At 38.0% G+C, this 21,118-nt stretch overlaps 2 protein-coding genes across 4 annotated transcripts in view; one reads left to right on the top strand and one right to left on the bottom strand.

Moving 5' to 3' along the window:
- Window positions 1–5,967, bottom strand: part of PI4K2B (phosphatidylinositol 4-kinase type 2 beta) — a 100,936-nt gene extending 94,969 nt beyond the window's left edge. Inside the window, exons 1-2 of the mRNA XM_031943058.1 lie at window positions 5,883–5,967; window positions 4,972–5,059 (exon numbers count right to left, since the gene is read on the bottom strand). Of these exons, the coding sequence (XP_031798918.1) occupies window positions 4,972–5,022 (51 nt within the window). The 5' untranslated portion in view covers window positions 5,023–5,059; window positions 5,883–5,967. The remainder of the gene's footprint in view (window positions 1–4,971; window positions 5,060–5,882) is intronic.
- Window positions 5,968–6,062: 95 nt separating this feature from the next.
- The window catches only part of SEPSECS (Sep (O-phosphoserine) tRNA:Sec (selenocysteine) tRNA synthase), a 54,239-nt gene continuing 39,183 nt past the window's right edge, over window positions 6,063–21,118 (top strand). The window contains exons 1-5 of one of the 3 annotated variants that reach the window (XM_031943054.1): window positions 6,063–6,346; window positions 7,865–8,019; window positions 12,453–12,571; window positions 12,724–12,882; window positions 20,440–20,593. In XM_031943054.1, the coding sequence (XP_031798914.1) occupies window positions 6,233–6,346; window positions 7,865–8,019; window positions 12,453–12,571; window positions 12,724–12,882; window positions 20,440–20,593 (701 nt within the window). In that variant the 5' untranslated portion in view covers window positions 6,063–6,232. Of the gene's footprint in view, window positions 6,347–6,375; window positions 6,850–7,864; window positions 8,020–8,101; window positions 8,654–12,452; window positions 12,572–12,723; window positions 12,883–20,439; window positions 20,594–21,118 lie in introns of those variants that run through there. The other 2 variants (XM_031943056.1, XM_031943055.1) reach the window with 2 other exon arrangements.

The raw sequence follows: 21,118 nt of genomic DNA, 5'->3' as shown, positions 1-21,118 counted from the left end.
ATTAGCCACATTACAAGAATAAGACACTGTAGATGGACAGAGAATGGCACATGGGTGCTCTCAGACAGCAAAAGAACAAGAGGAACCTCCGAAGAATCGGATGAATTCTTTATGGAGTATTTGTGGGAAAGCCAGGTCAAGAATGGAAGGGAATTAGAAAGCTGAGAACTGCCTTGGCAGAAGCACTATTCCCACCGAGATAATCACAAGTTCACCAGAGTCAATCTCACAATGCGTTCTCCTAATTCTGGTTAAAGACTAGTCTGTGACTTTCTCTCACTTATGGTACTTGAGGCATTGAAGAGCCCATGGCCCTTAACATTTCTGAAGTACATAAGCAGCACACAGATTTTCTTCTATTGCTGCTTTAACTAGGAGTCTTAAGGAGCTGGACTCTTCCTGTCGCTAGCGGGTGTCTAGCTCTCTCAAACTGATTTCTCTCTCTCCTAAAATAGAACTGTTTTTGCTAATCTTAGGGTAGGCCTTTGCTTTTTCTTAGAGCATCATTTTATTATTTTTTCTTCCAGATCATAAACAGAAAAGTACTTAAGGGCTTTAGTCCGGTCTGTGAAAAATCCGATGATTGCCTTTTTTTCCAGTCAGTAGAGTTCCCTTGGAAACCAAATGAGTCATTTTTGCTGGCTCTTTTCTTCCAAATTACCTTAGAATCATCGGATAAGAAACTTTTGGAGATTATCAAGTTGAACCTCTTCATTTTAGTCTCTCATTGTATCCACGTCCATCTCCAATCATCCTGATCTATATCTGGCCACTGGACCCACATGGTTCTGGAGGGGAAAGTGAGCAATTCCTTGCATAACCCTTCCCCACATAAATCTACTTCCCTGATGTCATGGATCTCTATATTAAGTCTTGGGGACCCTGACCCCAAAGAGGATCATGCTTATCTTTCTGCCTCTTTCCACCTGTATTCTTTCAGGAAAAACTCTAAAGCACACTAAGTTCACGTCTAGGGACTCCCCAAAAGAATCCCTTCCCACAAAGGCGATTAAAGAGTTTCTGGCATGGTGCAACATTTTTATTTTGTCCCACATGAAATGTCTAAAACACAGAGGCCTCATGTATGCAGGAATAAAAATAGGAAACATAAAATAATACTTCTCATTATACTTATTATATTCCATTCAGAAGATAAAATTCCTTTGGAGGACTGAGAAAAGATTTGTAGTGTCTGAGCATCTCATAGCAATCATGGAAGGTTGGCAAGGTTCTGGTCTCCTGATCAGTTAGTGTCTGACTTCCTTTAGTCTGAATGACTTGAAATTAGGATTAAGCATAAGATTTAACTTCCAAGGTTCAAATTTCCAAGACTGGAAATGTCCATTTCTCAAGATTGTTAGTCAGTCAATTGTTGGAATACACGGGAGCCACCTGACGGTGGCTTCTGGAGATCCAACCCAGAATGGATCTCCTCTTATGAGAGGATGATATAAGGAAAGGGACACAATTGCTGTTCTCTGACCTCTTTGACTGAGAGGCTGCTGCGTTGCCTGACCTTTCTCCTCTTCCCTCTGCCTCCAGTTTATCTCATTCCCATTCTGCAACACCTGTGTCAGCAACTCCTTCAGATGTTATGATCCACAGCTGTGGAGGCTCTCAGAGAATTGCCCTGGCCCTTAAGAGTCAATAAACATCTATTAAGCACCTACTATGTGTTAGTCCCTGTAAGAAATGTTGAAGATACAGAGAAAAGCAAAAAAGAAAAACCAGATCCTGCTCTCAAAGAGCTCACATTCTGATGGTGGTGATAATATACAAACAGCAGTGTATAAACAAGATAAATTGGAGATAATCTCAGAAGGAAGGTATTAACATTAAGGGAGATCAGCATAGGTCTTTTTAGAAGTGAGATTTTAGCTGGGACTTAAAGGAAGCCAGAAGATATAGATAAGAAGGAAGAGTGTTCAAGGATGTCAGCCAGAGAAAATGCCCTTAGTTGGAAGATGGAGTGTCTTGTTTGAGGAACAATGAAAGAAGGCCAATCTCCATGGATTGTAAAATACTTAGAGGGGAGTAAAGTGTAAGAAAACTGAAATGCTAAGTATAGGTCAGACTGGGAAGCATTGGGAACAGCAAACAGAGGATGTTATATTTGATCCTGGACTCTATGAATTGATTGACTAGAGCAAGTTTTAGTAAGATCACTTTGATACCCAAATGGAGAAAGGACTGGAATGGGGAGAGACTTGAGGCAGAGACCAGTCAGTAGGCTGCTGTGATAGTCCAGGTATGAGGTGATGAAACTAGGTGGTCCGGTGGATAAGAACACTGGGCTTGGAGGCAGAAAGCCCTGAGATTAAATGTGACTTCAGACACTTATTAGCTGTGTGACCCTGAGCAAATCACTTACTCCCTGCCTGCATTAACCTAGAGAAGGAAATGACAAACCAGATCAGGATTCTGGCCAAGAAACCTCCATGGCCAATTGGTCCCAAGGATCACGACTAAATAACAAGAACCAGGTGATGAAGAGCTGAGCCAGGCTGGTGGCCATGGCAGAAGAGAGAAGGGAGTCCATAGGAGAGAGGTTAGCAGAATAGGATTGGTAGGACTGGGCACCAGATTGACATGGGGAGTGGGAGATAATGCATCTAGATTAGAATTCTGTGAGTCTTTGGTTCATGTACAGCTGTGTGTCTCTGATGCAAACCATCACCACCTGAAGGAGAGAAAATGTAAGAGGAGAAAGTCCTAAAGGAAAGGGGCTGAGTCGTTTCTATTGTCTATCAGAGCAGGGAAGTTCACTACAGATAATCAGGAGTTTGATGTGTCCTCCCAGCAAACCACGGGCAGGGGAGGCAGAGATGGGCAACAAGTACGTCTTATGGTACATGCCCAACTTCTCAAGAAGTGCTCCTTTCTGACAAGAGACCCTGTAATCTGATAACAGGAGTTGGGGGGTCCTAGTAATTAAATTATTAATTTAACAGAATTAAATTAAATAGAAACGGCCCTGTTCTTGGCCATATCTATTCCTTATCTCTGCCCTAAATGATACGTCAGTGTGGCCATGGGCCAATTTACCCTGCCACTCCTGGCAATAATGCATGCTGACAGAAGGGCCTGTGAAGCTTCTATTCTTGGGCCTTTATGATTTGACTAACTTGACTCAACTTCTTGGAGAAGTCACTCCTCTGCTTGGCACTTGTCCGGGAGACCCCATCTTTAGCAAGAGATTACACCCCATCTTGGGCAAGATTTTTCAACCTGCATGATAGCTGAACCTGAATTCATAATACTGTGCTTCCAGAACCTCAAACTGGTCTGGCTTCCTGAATGTAGACTAACACTTATCTCCCTGTTTTTCTGGTACTATTTCTTTTTGTAAAAATCAATTATTTTTAAATTGGGGAGGGGGTCTACTCTTCCTTGAAACCTATTTCTAGCCCTCCCTCTGCTTTCTTTTCCTGTTGCTATATCCTCCAGGCCAATGAACATTTTGTTGAGATTTTATTTATGAGAGGGGTAAGATAGTAAGATAATAATATATAAAATAAAACTCCCAGATTGACATCTAAACTTTCTAATCTAATTGTAACAAGTTTCCTAGACATGGCCTGATTCTCTCTCAGACTGGAAAGAAGTGTCTAAACTTTTGCTTGTTTTATGTCAGAATAAAATCTTTTCTACAAGGATACCTCAAGGCTGATTTTGGGATTCATCAACTCTGGCTCACTGAATTGAGTTCATTGCTGGTCTCCAATCCCTATCTCAATCAATTATTAAGCCTCTACCTAGTGCAATAGATTAATGGTATTCCATATTTCTATTTGCTCTCTCTCATCTTCTTTTCAACTTTAAATGTTGAAATACTTTGATCTTTTCCACATTACACACAGAATTCACAAAAGACAACTTCTTCTTATACTGAACTTAGCCTAAGCAATAGGATCCTTTCAGACCAGGATGGTCTAGTTCTTCCAGAAGAGTTGTAGGCTATACCTAGTACTTATACCTGCCTCTGGGGCAATTCAGGGCCACACATAATTACTTCTGTAATGTGTAACACACAACAGTAATCCTTTCTTGTTCAGCTTCCCTGTTTTTGAGGAGGATTCCTGAGAGATAAGTGTTCTCTTTTTATACCTGCAACTTTTAAAACTTTATATATTGTAATTGGATACAGACATATAAGACCATCCTTTATTACTGACTTCCAATTGGTTATAAACTAATGTTCTTGAGTCTTTGCAATTAAAACTTTATATATTGTGATTGGATACAGACATATAAGACCATCCTTTATCCCTGACTTTCAATTGGTTATAAACTAATGTTCTTGAGTCTTTGCAATTAAAACTTTATATATTGTGATTGGATACAGACATATAAGACCATCCTTTATCACTGACTTTCAATTGGCTGTAAACTAATGTTCTTGAGATTTTGCAATTACTAATAAAGGATGCCAGTTTGTGGCAATATTGCATAAATTCTGCTAATTATGACGCCTTTGGCATTTCTTCCTGGGCATTTAATGAGCAGATGATCCCCAGTCTTCAACTCAGCAAATATTTATGAAATGTGAATGGCTTTGGACTAAAGTCCTATTCTATCCTTCTTGGTGTGAAGGTGAACTTGGAATCTCAAAAGCTATATCAGTGAAAGACAAACATGAGTAGGTCCCACCATGTTAAGCTTTGAGTATGGAGCTGATGATGCACTATATATATTGTTGTTGTCCAAGGACCAACCTCGCTAAATTCAGAGAAACTCACTACTGGGTTAGTTGTAGGGTGATGACTTTTTTTTTTTTTTTTTGGTTTCAACAACTTTTCAACACTATCTACTATGTTATAGGAGGGTTTTTTGTTTTATTTTTATATTCCTCCCACCATATAGAAAGGTTTTGATCTGTGTCATCGGAGAAAGTATGCACAGCAACAAAATTACATTTCCTTGAAATATGTAGTTATGAACAATGCACTGCGCTAGGTACTGGGTACCCACCTTTTCTTTGGCAACAATCTCCAATTCTGTATTTGGACTAATGCCCACCATGTGATGCTGCTGTTCCTAAAGATTCTCTTTGATCTTCCTGGCAAAAAGAGGAAAGGAAATTGATTTGATACTGCTCCAACTTTACTTTATCCAGTCGTATTTTGACTTTCTTCTAAGATTTCTCAATATTTAGTAAGTCTTAGATCTTTTATTTTTCATTTGGTAAATATTTATTATATACTAGAGGTGTTTAGAGTCCTGTGCTAGGGTGTACAGTTGGGGTGATATTGAGATAGAAAGTCTAATTAAGAGCTGGTCATTGCCTTCATGAAGCTTACAGTTTGCTGGTTTCCACATGCACAAATAATGCATGCCTATAGAGGCAGTATAAATGGATAGATATTTAGGATGTAACTTATCTAATTGGATTTTCTTACATCACCCTAGTTTTCTTGCAGTCCTATTTCTTAAATCACTACTTTTGAACTTTAAAAAGTGTTTTAATTATATATTTAAAAAAAATCTCTTAAAGCTAGTCTTGGGGAAAATAAGGTCATCAAGTGTAGAATATGAGAGGGCTGAACCAGATCGGGCAAATCCGTGGCTCCTGAAAAGGAGTCCAACAATCCACATAGGAAACCCCAAATGGATTGAAAAGGCTTGATTTTTCCAGAGGACGGTAATCGAGGCAAAGTTCACTCCGAGGTTCCCAGGGCATCAGCAGGGAGGGGCGTTCCCATTCTGGGCAGAGCGGATTGGAGAGAGAAAAGCCCCGCCCACTGGTTGCCTGGTGACTAGTCCCGCCCTTTCGAGGAAGGACAAGGGCTTCCCAGACTAAAAGATTTGATTCCCCGTTCAGGGGGGATCGATGGTGATTTGTAATCCCTGTGTTTGCTCACAGTATGAGGTAAACAGCTTACTTCATTCCACCCCGCGAGAAATGCTGACTTATTCTTGTGGGAGGACGAATTCTGTTTGCCTAACAGCGGCTCCGGAACAATCAAGGCTTCCGACCAATTAGAAGTGTTTCCTAGGAGAAGGGGTGGAGCTTGCTGCCTTATTCTCCCCGCCCCCTGCTGGCATTATTACCGGGCGTCACCGCGCATGCTCCGTTCTCCCGAGGAGCGGGGGTGTGGGGAGAGAAGGAAGAGGTGGGAATGGCCACGCCCCTGCGCGCAGCGTCTCCGTGACTCGCCGCGGACGCTCTGCACCTGGGTTCCGCCTGGTCTGCCAGTCCTCGGCCCCCCGCGCGACTGCCGCCGCGGGCGCCATGAATTGCGAGAACTTCGCGGCGGGCGAGCGGTTGGTGTCCCCGGCCTACGTGCGGCAGGGCTGTGAGGCCCGCCGCTCCCACGAGCACCTCATACGGCTCCTGCTGGAGAAGGTACCGAGGTGCCCGCTCCCCTCCCCCCTCGGCCGGGGCTCCGCGCGGGCCCAGTCATCAAGCACCCATCGGGCGTCTGCAGTATCTGCACGGTCTCGCGTGGTTGTCACTCCCCTCCCCCCTCCCTCCCCTCCCCCCCCCCGGGCCTCAGCCCCCCGGGAGCCAGACGCGACTGCCCGGCGGCCCCGAGCGGCCCACGTGGGTGTAGCGGCTCGCCCGCGGAAATCCGGTCAGTCACCGGAGGGGAGCGCCTGCCCTCGGGGAGCTTCCCGTCTAAAGTGCCCGGGGGGAGGGAGAAGAGACTCCAGAGAGCCCGGCCCGCCCCCACGCTGCCTCGCTGCGAATGGCCCTCGGGCTTCCCGGGGAGTGAGTGACCCGCTGGCCGGCGCAGACACGCGGGCCTGCGCGACTGAATGGGGAATTTTCACAATCATTCCGGAAAATTCAGAACCTTCTTAGAATAATTCAGGAAATTGTCCTGAAAGAAATGCCAAGGGTCAGAGGTTAGTGGGCGGAGTAGGAGTTGTTCAAGTTTATTCAGTGTTAATGAACTTTTTCTTTCAAGTTCATGGACCCCCGAAATCTGTCCACAACCCCCCAAGGTTAGGAACCCCTATTTTTTAATTTTAAGGGACTGGTGGCTCCTGTGTCCGGAGGCTGCCGGCCTGTGTGGACAAATGCCCAGTGAAGGTCACGGCTGGTGCCCTGATGTTAGTGTTTTTGTTTTTTTTTTTTTTTTTAGAAATGTCTAGTTTTTCAAATGATCCCATAACGGAAAGGTTAATGGAGGTGACTTGGAGTAGCCCAGTTGTTTCTTAGCATCCTCTCCCTTTGTCCATCCACCTTCTCCCCTACATTGTATATATAAGTAGAGGAAACTGGGAATCAAGCCCCACACTAATCTCTGGTATGATCCTGGTCAAACGTCGGGGAGGAAAATGGGAAACCTCTGGAGTCTTTGCCTGGCTCTGGGCCTTCAGAAAGGTGGCTGTAGCTGAACAGTCATAGCTCCCTATAGCTCATCCAAGCTGAGCTTTAGATCCCTGTGAAGATAGGCGGGGGAGGTATTTTCCACAGGAGGAAACTCAGGCTCGCAGGAAGCCGATGACCACAGCTAAGTATTGGCTGTGCCCTTGGATGGGCAGCTGGGTGGTCAGAAAAAACCTGTGTTCAGACTTGGCCTCAGCTGCGCACCAGCTGGGTGACCTCGGTCATGCCACTTAGCCCTCCCTGCCTCGGTTTCCGTATCTTAAAATAAACTCAAGAAAATGGTGAACCACTCCAGTGTCTTTGCCAAAAGAAACCCAAGTCGGGTTATGAGGGTTGGATGTGATCAAAAATAATTGTACAGCAACAGAGTGCAATTGGAGCCTTTGTCTTCTTGATTCCAAGTCTGGCCCTTGATCCCCTCTATGAAACATGGAAATGTCAGTAAAACCCTTATAGTAGTAGCAAATCAGGCTACCGAAAGCCAAATTCTTTAATTAAATTTTTCAAACATATTTTCCTTTTCCAAAGGGTAAATGTCCGGAAGATGGTTGGGATGAAAGTACTATTGAGCTGTTTCTCCACGAACTTGCCATTATGGATAGTAACAATTTCCTGGGCAACTGTGGTGTGGGAGAAAGGGAAGGTAGAGTAGCGTCTGGGTTAGTTGCCCGTCGACATTACAGGTAATTTTTAAAAAATAGTGTGTTGTTATATCCTATAAAAATGTTTAATTTTGTAAAGTCTTTGAAAATGTTTAAAATGTTTTAAAGAGCAAATTATATGGTTGTCTCTATTTTCTAATTTAGAAGTTCTTTGAACTTAAAAATAAACACCTGAAAATTGTTCTTCAATTGCATTTTATTTTCTGTAATACTTGTTAAAAAGTTTAAATTTCACTTGAATAAATTGAACTATTTTCTATTGACTTATCTTATAATTTTAGAGGCTTTCCCCATTATTTACCATTTACTGGTTGGTTGGTTACTTCATGTTAGGTATAAGTTTAAGAATTCATGGACCATTTATGTCTTTTGGTTTTAATATGATCTTATTAAAGTGTAAAACATTGCTTTAATTTTAATTTCAATCTTATTTATATTTCTAAAATCTTTTCATTAACTTTTAGCATTTTTATTGCATTTTCAGTTCATTATTCTCTCCTATTCACTAGGCAGGCAAGTAGTATGTCACTTGTACATGTGAAATCATGCAAAACATTTGCATATCAGCCATATTAAAAAAAAAAATCAAGAAAAATAAAGAAAATGAAGAAGTTATACTTCAATTTTCCACTCAGAGTTCATCACTTCTTTCTAGGTATATAGCATTTTTTCATTTTGGAATTTTCCTGATTGTTTTATTGCTCAGTTAGCCAAGTCTTTCACAAGTTGATTATCATTAATTACAACATTATTGTTACTGTATACAATGATCTCCAGATTCTTCTACTTCACTTTGCACCAGTCAGATAGGTCTTGCCATGTTTTTTTTTCCCTGAAACCACCCCCTTTCATTTCCATTAGCACACTAGTATTCCATCACAGTCATATGTCACAACTTAATCAGCCTTTCCCCAGTTGATGAGCATCCTCTCAATTTTCAATTCCTTGCCACCCCAAAAAGAGCTTCTTATTAGAAATATTTTTGTACACATAGGAACTTGCCCTTCTTATTTGAGCTCTTTGGAATACAATCTTAGTAGAAGTACTGCTGGGTCAAAGGACATGCACAGTTTTAGATCCCTTTAGAACCTAAAAATCATATTGCTTTTAAATATCTCTTTGAAAGGAAGAAAATTATATATCTATATTAAACACCTGTAGTAGTGAAATTTTATATGTCAGATTTGGGGGGCCATATTTTGTCTAATGTATTAAACATTTTTGTTCTTACAGCAGCTCACAGTAATGAAATTACTCTCATAGGTTAATAGCAACAGTGAATTTACTAATGTTTATGAAAGCTTTTTGAAAGTGGCTTAGCACGATAAAGTTATAATTGTTGAGGCATAGGATTTTAGAGTTCATCTCAATGATTCCATATTTGCAAGTGTCGGTCACAGCTAGCATTTATCAGGGGCCGACTCATCTTTGGCAGTGTGCTAAGTTCTGGAGATGCAAAGAAAGGCAAAAGACAGTCCCTCTTCTCAAGGGATTCTCACAGTTTAATTTGTTATTATTAATTGGCCGTTACTCTTTTTATTTTATTGGAGCTTAGTACTGGTACGTTCTGCTTTATCTCAGCCTGCTGTGTAGACTTCTGGCTAGCAAATTCCCAAGTAATGTTAAGAGAAATTTTTTTTTTTAATTTGGTGATTTAAAAAACTGTGATAATTATACTTTAGGATCAACTTTTCAAGGAGCACATTTTGTGTGTATTGTCAGGTATACCAATATGACAATTCACTTCCACTAACATTTATTAAGTGATTGCTATAAATAAGACCCTGATAAGGGCTAGAGGAAAGAGATGAAGAATGAAACGGCCTGTGTACTTAAAGGACACATAATCTAATAGGGTGATAAAGTGTATATAAGTGATATAAACCAGATTATGATAAGTGCAAAAGACAGGTGTGAAATTTGAAATAAATGTGAGGTAAATCAAGAAAGAAATGGCACGTGAAAGTCAGAAGTAATACATTCTTGATATGAGGGTTAGATCTGCATGAATGCTTAAGGGTGAAGAAAATCTTTTGGGGTACCATACTAGTTGGCCATTTTGACTAGTATATGGAGTTGATGAGAAATAAGACCAGAAAGGTATATTAGTGTTATATTGCTGTGGACTTTGACTATCAAGTGAAAGAGTAGGCATTTTTATCTAGAAGGGTGTAAGGAGCCATGGAAAGTGTTTAAGCTGAGAAGTAACATTAATTCTATGCCTTAGGAAAATTATTTTGACAGTGGTATGATAGGTTGTAGAAAAAGGCCAACCAGTGTCAACAGTAATCCAGGCTGGAGGCAATAATAATGGTATGAGTTGGAAAGGTCTGAGATGTGTTGGAAATAAAGTTGACTAGATTTGGCAGAATGAATCTGGGGTCCTGGGAAGAAGGAAACATCACTTAAAGGAGAAAATTGTTTTTTAGCGGAATTGTGAGGATAGGACCCCGTTTGCAAGTAATTGATTTGAATCATAAATAAATCAAAAATTAGGAGTCTTTTTAGAAGTTTACAGTTAAGGGGAGGAAGGAGAGTTTGATAGCTTATGGGCTAGCAAGATAAGGGAAGATGTTTTTTGAGGAATGAGCAGAGACCTGAACACATTGTATGGCAGATGAGAAGAATCTATATAGTGTCAGAACTAGCAGTTGAACCCAGTTTTCCTGGTTATGAGATCCAGTACTCTTTCTGCCATACTTCCAAGATTCAAAAATTACTATAAATTAAAATCTCTTTTTATTGTATTACCTTTAAATTACTAATTTTTTTTTTTTGTATAGGTATTTTTTGACATCATTAGACAATATGGAGTATATGGTGTTTGGCTCTGTAGTTCCTTAATTTCATATAGAAACTGTGATTTGTACTGCCTACTTTAAAACAAAATTTTAAATTTTAATTATTATTATTATTTTTTTTGCTGAGGCAATTGGGGTTAAGTGACTTGCCCAGGGTCACACAGCTAGGAAGTGTTAAGTGTCTGAGATGAGATTTGAACTCAGGTCTTCCTGACTTCAGGGCTGGTTCTCTATCCACTGCACCACCTAGTTGCCCCATACTTAATTTTTTTTTACATTAGAATTTTGTTCAATGAATAAAAATCCTTTTTTTTCCCTCCTTAACCTCCCCCATTGGGGAAAAAAGAAAGAAAAACAAAACTCATAATATACATAGTCATGTAAAATTAGTTGCTTCATTGCAATATCCAAAAATATTTATATCTCAGTCTTCACTTTGAATCTGTAACCTCTCTTCTCAAGAGATGGAGAGTGTGCTTTATCATCGGTCTTCTGGAGTCATGATGATTCACTGTGTTAATCAGAGTTCTTGTCTTTCAAAATTGTTATAATCTTGTTATAGACGTTATTTTTCTGTTTCTATTTCTTACTGATCAGTTCATATAAAGTCTTCCTGGTTTTTTCTAAAACAATTCTTTTCATAATTCCTTGCAGTACAGTATTATTCCCTTCCATTCACACACATTATCACTTGATGGTCACTTTTTTGATTTCCAGTTCTTTGCCCCCACAAAAGCAATGTCTGTCATTATTTTTGTACATTTGGACTTTTTCCTCTTTCTTTGATCTCTTTTGGTGTATGCCCTTAGTAGTTCTAGTTGTGTATCTGCACTGTTTTCTTATAATAGCACTCTAGCATTGTGAGACTTTGAACTGTGATAGTAGTAATGGAAGCTTTTTTCATTGCCAAAGTTTGGACAGCATTGCTCTGTTCACATGTGTGATTTTTCTCTCAGGTCAGTGGTCCCAATAAATCTTACCATACGGAGCTTAAACAAATCACTGGAGTAAAGTGCAAATAGCTACCGTATGTTTGTACTGCTCACTTGAATTTTGAGCCTGTTGTAACACTTGTTACTTGATGTAACACAACATGGAGTTCAGCATTTTCTGGTATTTAATAATAAGCATTTTAAAAGGTCATACTTTAAAAATGCCCTTTGTTTTGTTCTCACTTTTATTTTTATTAGATTATTTCCTTCTTTTTCTATTCTAATCCTGGTTCTATTGGTAAGCTCCAGCAGCAAAGTAGCATAGTTTTCTTTTATCTGGGTAGGAAATTGTACAATACAAAAAATTTAGGATGAAACAAATGTTACTCCTCCTTACTGCCCAAAGTGTTGACAAAATTTTAGCTTACTCATTCTGGTTAAGGGAAGGAGAAATTAAAATTTTGTGGATGATTAATTGATCATTTAATTATCATAGTTTCCATATTATAAATATACTTATTGGTAATATTGTAGAGGAGATTCTTATATCCAGTGAAAATTTTAACTGGATGTTCTGTGGACCCTTTTAAAAAAGCCTCAGATTCTACCCCTAAAAGCTAGCTCTTGCTTCTGATTTTCTAGATTATCTTATTTGCATACATGTACGTGAATTATTTTGCATAAGACTTTTTTCCCATTCATTGACCCTTCTTTTGTTTAGGTTCATTCATGGGATTGGAAGATCAGGTGATATTGCTGCTGTGCAACCCAAAGCCGCAGGGTCTAGCCTTTTGAACAAAATAGCCAATTTATTAGTTCTGGACATCCTAAGGCTGGCTGGTGTGTATGATATTCATTGTGCTACTTTTTGCTGACCTGCTACCAATAAGGGAGTTGGGCTAGATGGCCTTTGAGTTCTTTCCAGCACAGAATTTGTGATTCCATGAAATGCTTTTAGTTGACTTCATTTCTAATTGCTTCTTCATTTACAGGTGTTCGTTCAGTGGCTGACTGCTTTGTTGTGCCAATGGCAACTGGTATGAGTCTAACCCTGTGTTTCTTGACATTACGGCACAAGAGACCAAAGGCAAAGTATATTATTTGGCCACGGATAGATCAGAAGTCCTGCTTTAAATCCATGGTCACTGCAGGTAATAGAATATATTATTAGTGTTTCATTAATGTTATAATATTATGATACAAGACAGCTCAAGAGATAGAATTTTGCAGTTAGAGTCAGGAAAAAAATCATTTGTGATCTGGACTCCAACACTAGCCATGTGACCAGAGAAATGTTACTTAAGCTCTTTGAACCTGAGACTCTAAAAATCATTTACTCTGTTTTCTTCAAATTTTTCATTTCTAGGATTCCTACAGTTATATAAATCACAGATCATTTGATACAGTGAGGTTAATTTGCAATTACATAGTCTTTTGGACTTGTTTAGAATCAGATGAAAAACAAAAAAATTTATTAAACAGAATATAATAAAAAGTTGGACTCACACACACACACACACACACCCCACAAAAAATCTAGTAAAACCATTACCATAAATCAAATAGGTATCCTTCCGAATGACTGGATCTAATGGAAATAACTGTTGAAAAATTGGATAATAATAATAATAGTAACAATAATGGCTAGCATTTCTAACTTTAGATTTTAAAAGTGCTTTACATATGTTATCTTGTTGGATCTTTATAACAGATTTGTGAGATAGGTTCTATCATTATCTCCTATTTTACAGAAGAGAAAATTGAGGAAGAGAAGGGTTAAATAATTTGTCCAGAGTCTCATAGAAAGTGTATTAGACAGGAATTGAACTGAGATTTTCCTACTCTTAAATCTAGCCCTCTGCCATGCCATAGTGTCTTGAAGGGAAACAAAGCCTATAACTAGGTTGTGATATTCAAGAAAATTAAGAAGTAAACATAGTTTAAGATTATATAGTGAGGCAAGATCATTTCCATAATTTTCAAGAAGGAAAAAAGATTAAAACAGCAAATAGTGTTAGAAATTTAGGTTGGGGTTTCTATATGTTTTATCAAATAAGGCCTAGATCATAAATTTTAAGATAGCATATTTTGGCATAGTCTCAAATTAATTTGAACTTCTGTATTTGTACTGCATTCCTATAATTGAACTACTTATCAAGCCATCAAAGTATTCTACTTCCATCAGAATTGATTCATATTGGTTGAAAGATGCAAAGATCATAGCCTTGAGAGCATCAGGGCTAGAAATCAAAGTCTGACTGGATAGGAAAAATTTTCATTAAGAATTCAGGTTAACTCTTCTCAACTATTGTATTTGCAGGAGAGGGAGCTCCAAGGTTCTATGAGGAAAGAGTTATAGTTAGTGTTATTATTACATAATTTTAATAAATGCCATTTCTTTGAAAGAATTCAAGATAGGCTTACTTTTACAAATGGTAATACAGAGAGGGTTTTGTAGTTTACAATTCATTCTTATTGTTGTATTCCAAGGCTATTGGAAGATATAGAACTGAGTTCAAAATTTCTTTATTAAAGTTTTGGTGATTCCTCCTTACTTCCAGTGAGGGAAAGGTAGAGTTGAGAAAAAAGATGGCTGCAGATAGATTGGGAAAATTATCTATTGACACAGATTTGAAAGACACGTAAAAGATGGAAAATGTGCTCAGTAATGGAAAATGAATACCTAAGTGTTGCATTGTCCAATAAGAATAATATCAGAAGAACCAAAACTCAGAATAAGTTGAAGTTGGTGCTAGCAGATAAAGCCAAGGATGACCAAAAGCTTTTGTTAGCCATATTGGAAAGAAAAGGAGAATTGGACAAAAGAGAGGCCTGCTACTTGGAGTGCATGGGATGATGATTATTAATGATAGAAAAAAATAGGGCTTTTCAGTTCTTCCTTGTTCCTGTTTTTCTCTGCTAAAGACAATAATCTTTGGACTAGCAAGAACAGAATAATAGTAGCTAATTGGGAGTTGATACTTATACTGAGTTGGTTGAACTAGTTACCTCTGAGGTCTGAGAATCTGTTAATAGTTACACTTTAAGTCATATGAGCTTGGTGAGAGACTATTTGTTATCTGAGGATCATTCTAATTGAATTGGGAAAAATTGAATTGGGAGCCATTTCCAAAACATCAGTCAGCCAGTTGATATTATTTTTTTAATCTTAGCAACCTTCTAAGATGCTTAGGAAGTTTCACTTTCTGTCAGTTGAAATAATGGGTCACTAAAGCATATTTAATATATACTTCAGAATAAGTGCCTAGTGATGAATGGCCTAGGAATCATTCTTTCCTCTCATCACCAAACCTCAGTTTTTATCTTTCCTTTCTTTTCTTTCCTCCTTTTCTAAAGACTTGATAGTTGAATCTGGGTATTTCTTTGCTTTAACTATTACAATACTCTTTAAACTTTTCTCATTCAAAAAATATTACTGTTTTCCTGGTTTTACCAGTCTGCAGAAGTAGAAAGTACAGTTTCTGTTCCTAATCAAATGATGTCCTCAACCAAACAAGTAAAAGGAAAAAAAAGGGAAATAGTGATAGCAAGTTATAGAAATAGTATGAAGTAGTAATTGTACTTAGGCAACAGGAAATTAGAATTCTTTTACATCTGTAGCTTTCTAATGACAGGAAATAGAAAGATTAATGACACTAGCTGGGGTACTAGTCCATCTCCTCCCATGGGTTTGACACATTATTCTAAAGGTACCTTATTTTTTCTTGACCACTTACTGTCTCACATCTTCACCATATGACCTTGGCCTTTCTTTTCCTTTTATGCAAGTTCTGTATGATATATTTTACTCCTGTTCTTCAGATTTTGCCATTATTTATGTGTCAGTCTGCTAACCACTGGTACCTCTCCATTGTATTGTATGGTATTCATGTTTAATTATTCAAAGGTCATTGTGTTCCATGTTTTACTGCCAAAGCAAACCCAATAGAATAATAATATTAAAAAGACAAGCCATTGTTTTCATGGGAAGCTTAGGGTCAATAGTGACAACTTTGCCCTTTCCTGAAGGCAGTACAGCTTGCTTTTCTCTTATGCAAGTGTAGGCCCAACTTGTTCATTTGTGTGTTTTATTCCAGGTGTGTGTGAAAATTCTCATATTCTGTCTGTCTTTCTTTCTCTAGCTCTCTCATGAGCTCTCTAGGTTGCCCATTCCAGTACATATAATCTGGGTAATAGATATTCTTTATCCTCTTGGTGTTTGTTGTGAGGATGCAAGTGAAACTCTTTAAGTGTTGCAAAAGGCTTCTAGAAGATAACTCATCCACAAATCTGAATACCTTGAGGATATCACAATCCAAAGGGAATTCCTCTTAAACTTCAACTCTGCTTGATCTGCTTTGTCTTATTTGTTGAAAAAACTTCTATTTTGTAATTTTCTTGGTGTTTTTGAGCAGAGGGTAGTTGAACAATGGTATAGTTTTTGTTTTATCTTTGAAAGCTATTTCATGAATGTATTTAAGATACTTTTGGGGAAGAGAGCTACTTTTTCACAGTCAACAGAATGGTAAAAACAATGGATTTTCTATGAGCTCTTCTAATTATTTATGAAACAATGAAGATTGATCTTCCATTGTTGAATATTCCTTGCAAAAGCTTGCTTGTACTCTACTCTTAGCTTCATTGGGTTAATTTCAAGGGTTGAAGAAGTAATAAAGCTTCTTCTTTTCCCCCAGCATTTAGCTATTAAGGTTACTCACATGAAGTTACATGATAAACACTATTCTCTTAATGGTGAAAGCAAAACTTAATACACCACAATATTGAATTTTCCAGTGGGATTTATTGAAGGAGATCAGTTATGGATGAGATGAATTACATTTGGCTGATGAATGAGTGCAGGGAATGCGAAAGCTCCATGATCTTCTTGTATACTTTAATTGAAGGGCATATTCCTCTGAGTCTGTAGAGTTCCTTTTAGTCTTTTACAGGCCAGTATAAGTATTCATGTTTGTACAATGGTAACAAGATGAATCTTTGGATTATTCTTGCTTATATAATGAAGAAGCTATATTTCTAATGTCAGCCTTTATTATTAGGACTCCAGTTCGTCAAGTGTTCTTGAAAGTTTATAAGCCTTAATTGCTCAGGAAGGTTTAAGAGCCTTAATTGTTCAGGCAGATGAATATATAAATTCATGTATAATTTTTTTTTCTGAGTGATAATTGGCCAGGGCACTTAAGATGAGTTTTTTTATGCATTCATAATTAGTCATTAAGGCAATTTAAGTTTGGTACATATTCATGATCCTCGGTGGCCTTAGACATAGGTGCCTGTTTTTTTGATGTGCTTTTTTTTTTTTTTTTTTTTTTTGCTGTCTTATGGTTGTACATCACAAATCTCTTTCTGTATCTCTTTTCTCCTTAAATGGGAAAGCTATTAGATATAGTGAAGAATTTAAAAGAAGAGGAGCAAAAAGAAGAAAACTATTTAGCCAATTAATACATCGAAAAAAATAGGTGATATTTCATACCCATGGACCTTCAACTTCTGCAAAGAAGTGGGAGTGGAAAAAATCTTATATCTCTTCTTTGGGGTTGGGATTTTTTTCCACCCTGCTCCCCCCACATTAGTTTTTTTTTTTTTTTTTTTTTTTTGGTTTTGTGCTTCTTTCTCTTTACCTTGTTGTAGTTGTTTTGTTTCTTGCATTCTTGGCCCGATTTCACTTTGCATCAGTTCGTTCCATGCCTCTCTCTGTTGGTTGTGTTTTTCATTTCTTATGGCACAGTAATATTCCATCTGTGCCACAGTTTTAGTCAGAGACATCACATACCTGTTTTCTGTAGGGAGAACTAGAGTGGGCTGGTTTTTATCATAGAGTTGGTGACATGGGCCATTGGGTGGTTATCTCAGCAGGGTCAGTCTGCTTGCCTGTGATTCTTAGAAACATCCTGAGAGGAGCTCCTGATACCTTGGGGCTGGGGGGGAACCTTGTGTGGACGTTGGAAATCAGTTGCAGAAAAACCACAAACATCCTGTTGAGTTTTATCTTCTCAGATTTATAGGGCTTCCAGCAGCTATGCTTCAGTCAAACAGGATTACAATAAATCACACTTAATGCGGTAGGAGAATCCCAAATGGAAGTTGTGCTTGTAGTTTCCCAAACAATACCAGAGACTTCATTTGTGATTTAGTCTTGGTTCTTTCTACAAAATACAAATGTCAGAAGGTTTTTTTTCCCCTATAGATGGGAAAATGGGCATCTGGGTTGCTGGTGGTTTCTCCCCCTCCTGGGACACCTGTGTGTGGGTTTTTCTGCAGGGTTTGTGACCTTCTTGTCCTCTGACTTGTCTTGCCTCCAAGCTTTCCTCACTCGCCTTGTGATGTCCCTTTCCTCCAGGCCACCTCACGAGACCTTTGTCCTGGGCCTTCGGGTCTGTCCCCTTTATTTCCCTAGATGATCTATCTCACCGTTTCTCACGTAACTTCTCCAGACGGAAGATTATAGACGTAGGCAGGCCTGACTTCTGTGCTGGCCTTTAGCTTTGTATCTCCACTTGCTTTTTACACATCTCAAAATGGATGCGTCAAAGACATTTGAAACTCCACACGTCCAAAACAAAATTTGTCCTCTTTTGTTTACTCCAAACCCTCCCCTCTTCCTGACTTGTCTGTTTTTTTGTTAGGAGTCCACGGTCCTCCCAGTCCCCCTTCCTCTCACCCTCTACATCCAGTCTATTGCCAAAGCCTGTCATTTTACTTTTCTGATTTTTATCGATCATTTGATTGACTGAATGTGGATCTCCTTTGTATATATTTAATTTTATTCAGTTCTCTTTTCCACCATTTAAACTCCCTTTCTTTGTCAACACATCTGACAATGATATTTAGTTGTGCTTATTTGTCCTTAATTGAAAATTTGTTATTGTAATCTTTGCAGACCTTTTTTTGACAGGGATATATAATAAAAACATAAATAATGCAATAGAATGAAATAAACATTGATTCAAAAAAGTATTTCGTCTTAGAGAAGCACGTGTGATTCAGGCCCTTCTTCCTGTTTGCCAACTTGGTCTCCCTCTTGACTGGCTATCCTGTCTCTTTAGTCCTTCCTCTGCAGTTTGCCAGATTTGATATTCCTAAAGTAGAAATTTGACCATGTCACCTCCTTAAGATGTTTCAGTAGCTTCCTGTGGCATCTAGTATAATAAGTAAAACTTGTTATTCAGAGTTCTTTACAATCTAGCTCCCTTCACTCTTTCAGATTGATTTTGACTTTCTCCCTTTTACTTGAGAGACTGAAGGGCATCTTATAAAGAGAACTAGCTTTGGAGCCAAGGAAACCTCATTGCAAGTCTTGTCTCCATACCCAGCGATTGAAACCGTTTTTGGCGAAGGTGTCGCCTAGATAATTAAAGGAATCTGGAGGTTTTATGGGAAACCTACACAAGAATTAAAGGGTGAGCAAGTTATGAATGTGTTGTAATAGAGGAAAATGAGATCCACCTGACATTTCAGAAGAAATTTTCAATTTCTCTCGAGAGAACTGGACGGGGAGCCAGAGAGTCCTGCGTCTGACTCAGCGTTTAGCACCTGTCATTCTGGGCAAGTCACTTAATAGCTCTGTGCCTTAGTTTCCTCATCTGTAAAGTGAAAGGCTTGATCTTGATGATCTCTAACACTCCTTCTGCTCTAAATCTATGAAACTTTGATGCTGTTTTTACTCAACAAAACATCATTCATATTCTTCAAATTGCGGTCAGGTATTTCCCCAGTGTACGTTCTGTGATTCAGTTGGTCTTGGCTTAGATTGGCTACCCTTCTGTCTTGGACAAATTAACTTAATCTTTTTTGCCCTTAGTTTCCTTAGCTGTAAAGTAAATTGGGCTATGTGATTTATAAAAGCTCATCTAACTTCTAAAATTCCATTGCCATATTACTCTAGTTGCATAGTTGCTTGTTAATTGTAACACTTTTTTACTTTTTTTAACTCATATTTTGAAGGGCAATTTCATCACAATAAAAAAATTGTGCTTGTGCTTGATATGCAAACAGCCTTAAATTCATCACTTCCCAATTTATGTTTTTACCAGTCCTCAAGGCTTGTACTCATAATTTTTTTTTCTTTCCTTATAGTAGTTACCTTTATGATATACTTAAAATAACCTCTGCATTTTTTCTAGTTAATGTCTTAGCAAGAATTTCTCCATAAAGATATATAAATAAACAATTCTTTGAAAATAGAAGCATAATATCTTTGTGTGGAATCTTTTAATTTGCTCTGGCTTAATGATGCATACAAGTGTCTGAAACAGTTTTTCCCTCAGTTTAAAATGTGTTAGCTTTCACTGAATAGCTGTTTGTTCTAGTGTTAAATAGTTGTACTTAATGAGTAGAATTTGTATGTGATAGATCAATCCACAGTGATTTCTGTATTTTAATTTCATTGTTTCCCCTAAAAACTCATCTTAAGTTGATTTTAAATCTTATACTGTTACTCGAATTGCTGTTTTACTTAATACTTAATTGAAAAAAAAAAACATTCTTTTTGGTCATCATTGTCTATATTTATATAAATAAGTTTACTTTCATTTCTTATTTCCTACACTGCTTAGGGAATCTATCTTAAAAAGCAATAATCAGCCAAACTTTAGAAATAGAATAGGACTAATTCCTACTATTTTTATAATCTTTCCTTAGTAGGAACAGTTTCATGCATAAATACCTTTCTTTTTGTTTATCTTTGTCAGGTTTTGAACCTGTGGTGATAGAGAATGTGTTAGAAGGTGATGAGTTACGCACAGACCTGAAGGAAGTGGAAGCTAAAATAAAGGAGCTTGGGGCTGATAACATTCTTTGTCTTCATTCTACTACATCCTGTTTTGCTCCAAGGGTGCCTGATAAGTAAGTAATTCATGTATAGTGCTCTTTACACATTAACTGATTTTGTTAATAAAGTGTAGATATCCTTATTTTAATATGTTTAACTAACTTTGGGGAATAATTAACTAAATTGATCTCTTTCTAAGAGGAGCTAGAGAATTCCTCTGAATTGTTGAGGAAAGCTTAATGGAATATGAAAAGAATATACTGAAATAAGAGAAGGAGAGGAAAAGGAACTAAGACAATGTAAATGATTGTTGTTGTTTTTTTTTTTTTTCCTTTTCACTTGAATAGATTCAACTCTCTACCTTCTGCCTGTATTAAAATTATGATTGCTTCCCCTCCCCCAGTACTATTAGCTATTCTTCATGAAAAGCTGCTCTTTGTCTTATTGTTTATAAGATGTTTTCCTGCAGTGCTGGATGTCATCTTTTTTTGTGTTCATTTATTTCTGCTGCCATCTCTAGTTCAGTATTCGTTCACTCAGTGGGTTTTTTGTTTTTGACACTTCTGATAATCAGGGGTGGGAGCTACCAGTGAAATTTG

Source organism: Sarcophilus harrisii, chromosome 6 (assembly GCF_902635505.1).
Source record: "Sarcophilus harrisii chromosome 6, mSarHar1.11, whole genome shotgun sequence".
Lineage (NCBI taxonomy): Eukaryota > Metazoa > Chordata > Mammalia > Dasyuromorphia > Dasyuridae > Sarcophilus > Sarcophilus harrisii.
The sequence above is the reverse complement of the archived record's forward strand: the minus strand, read 5'-3'. Positions and strand labels throughout refer to the sequence as shown.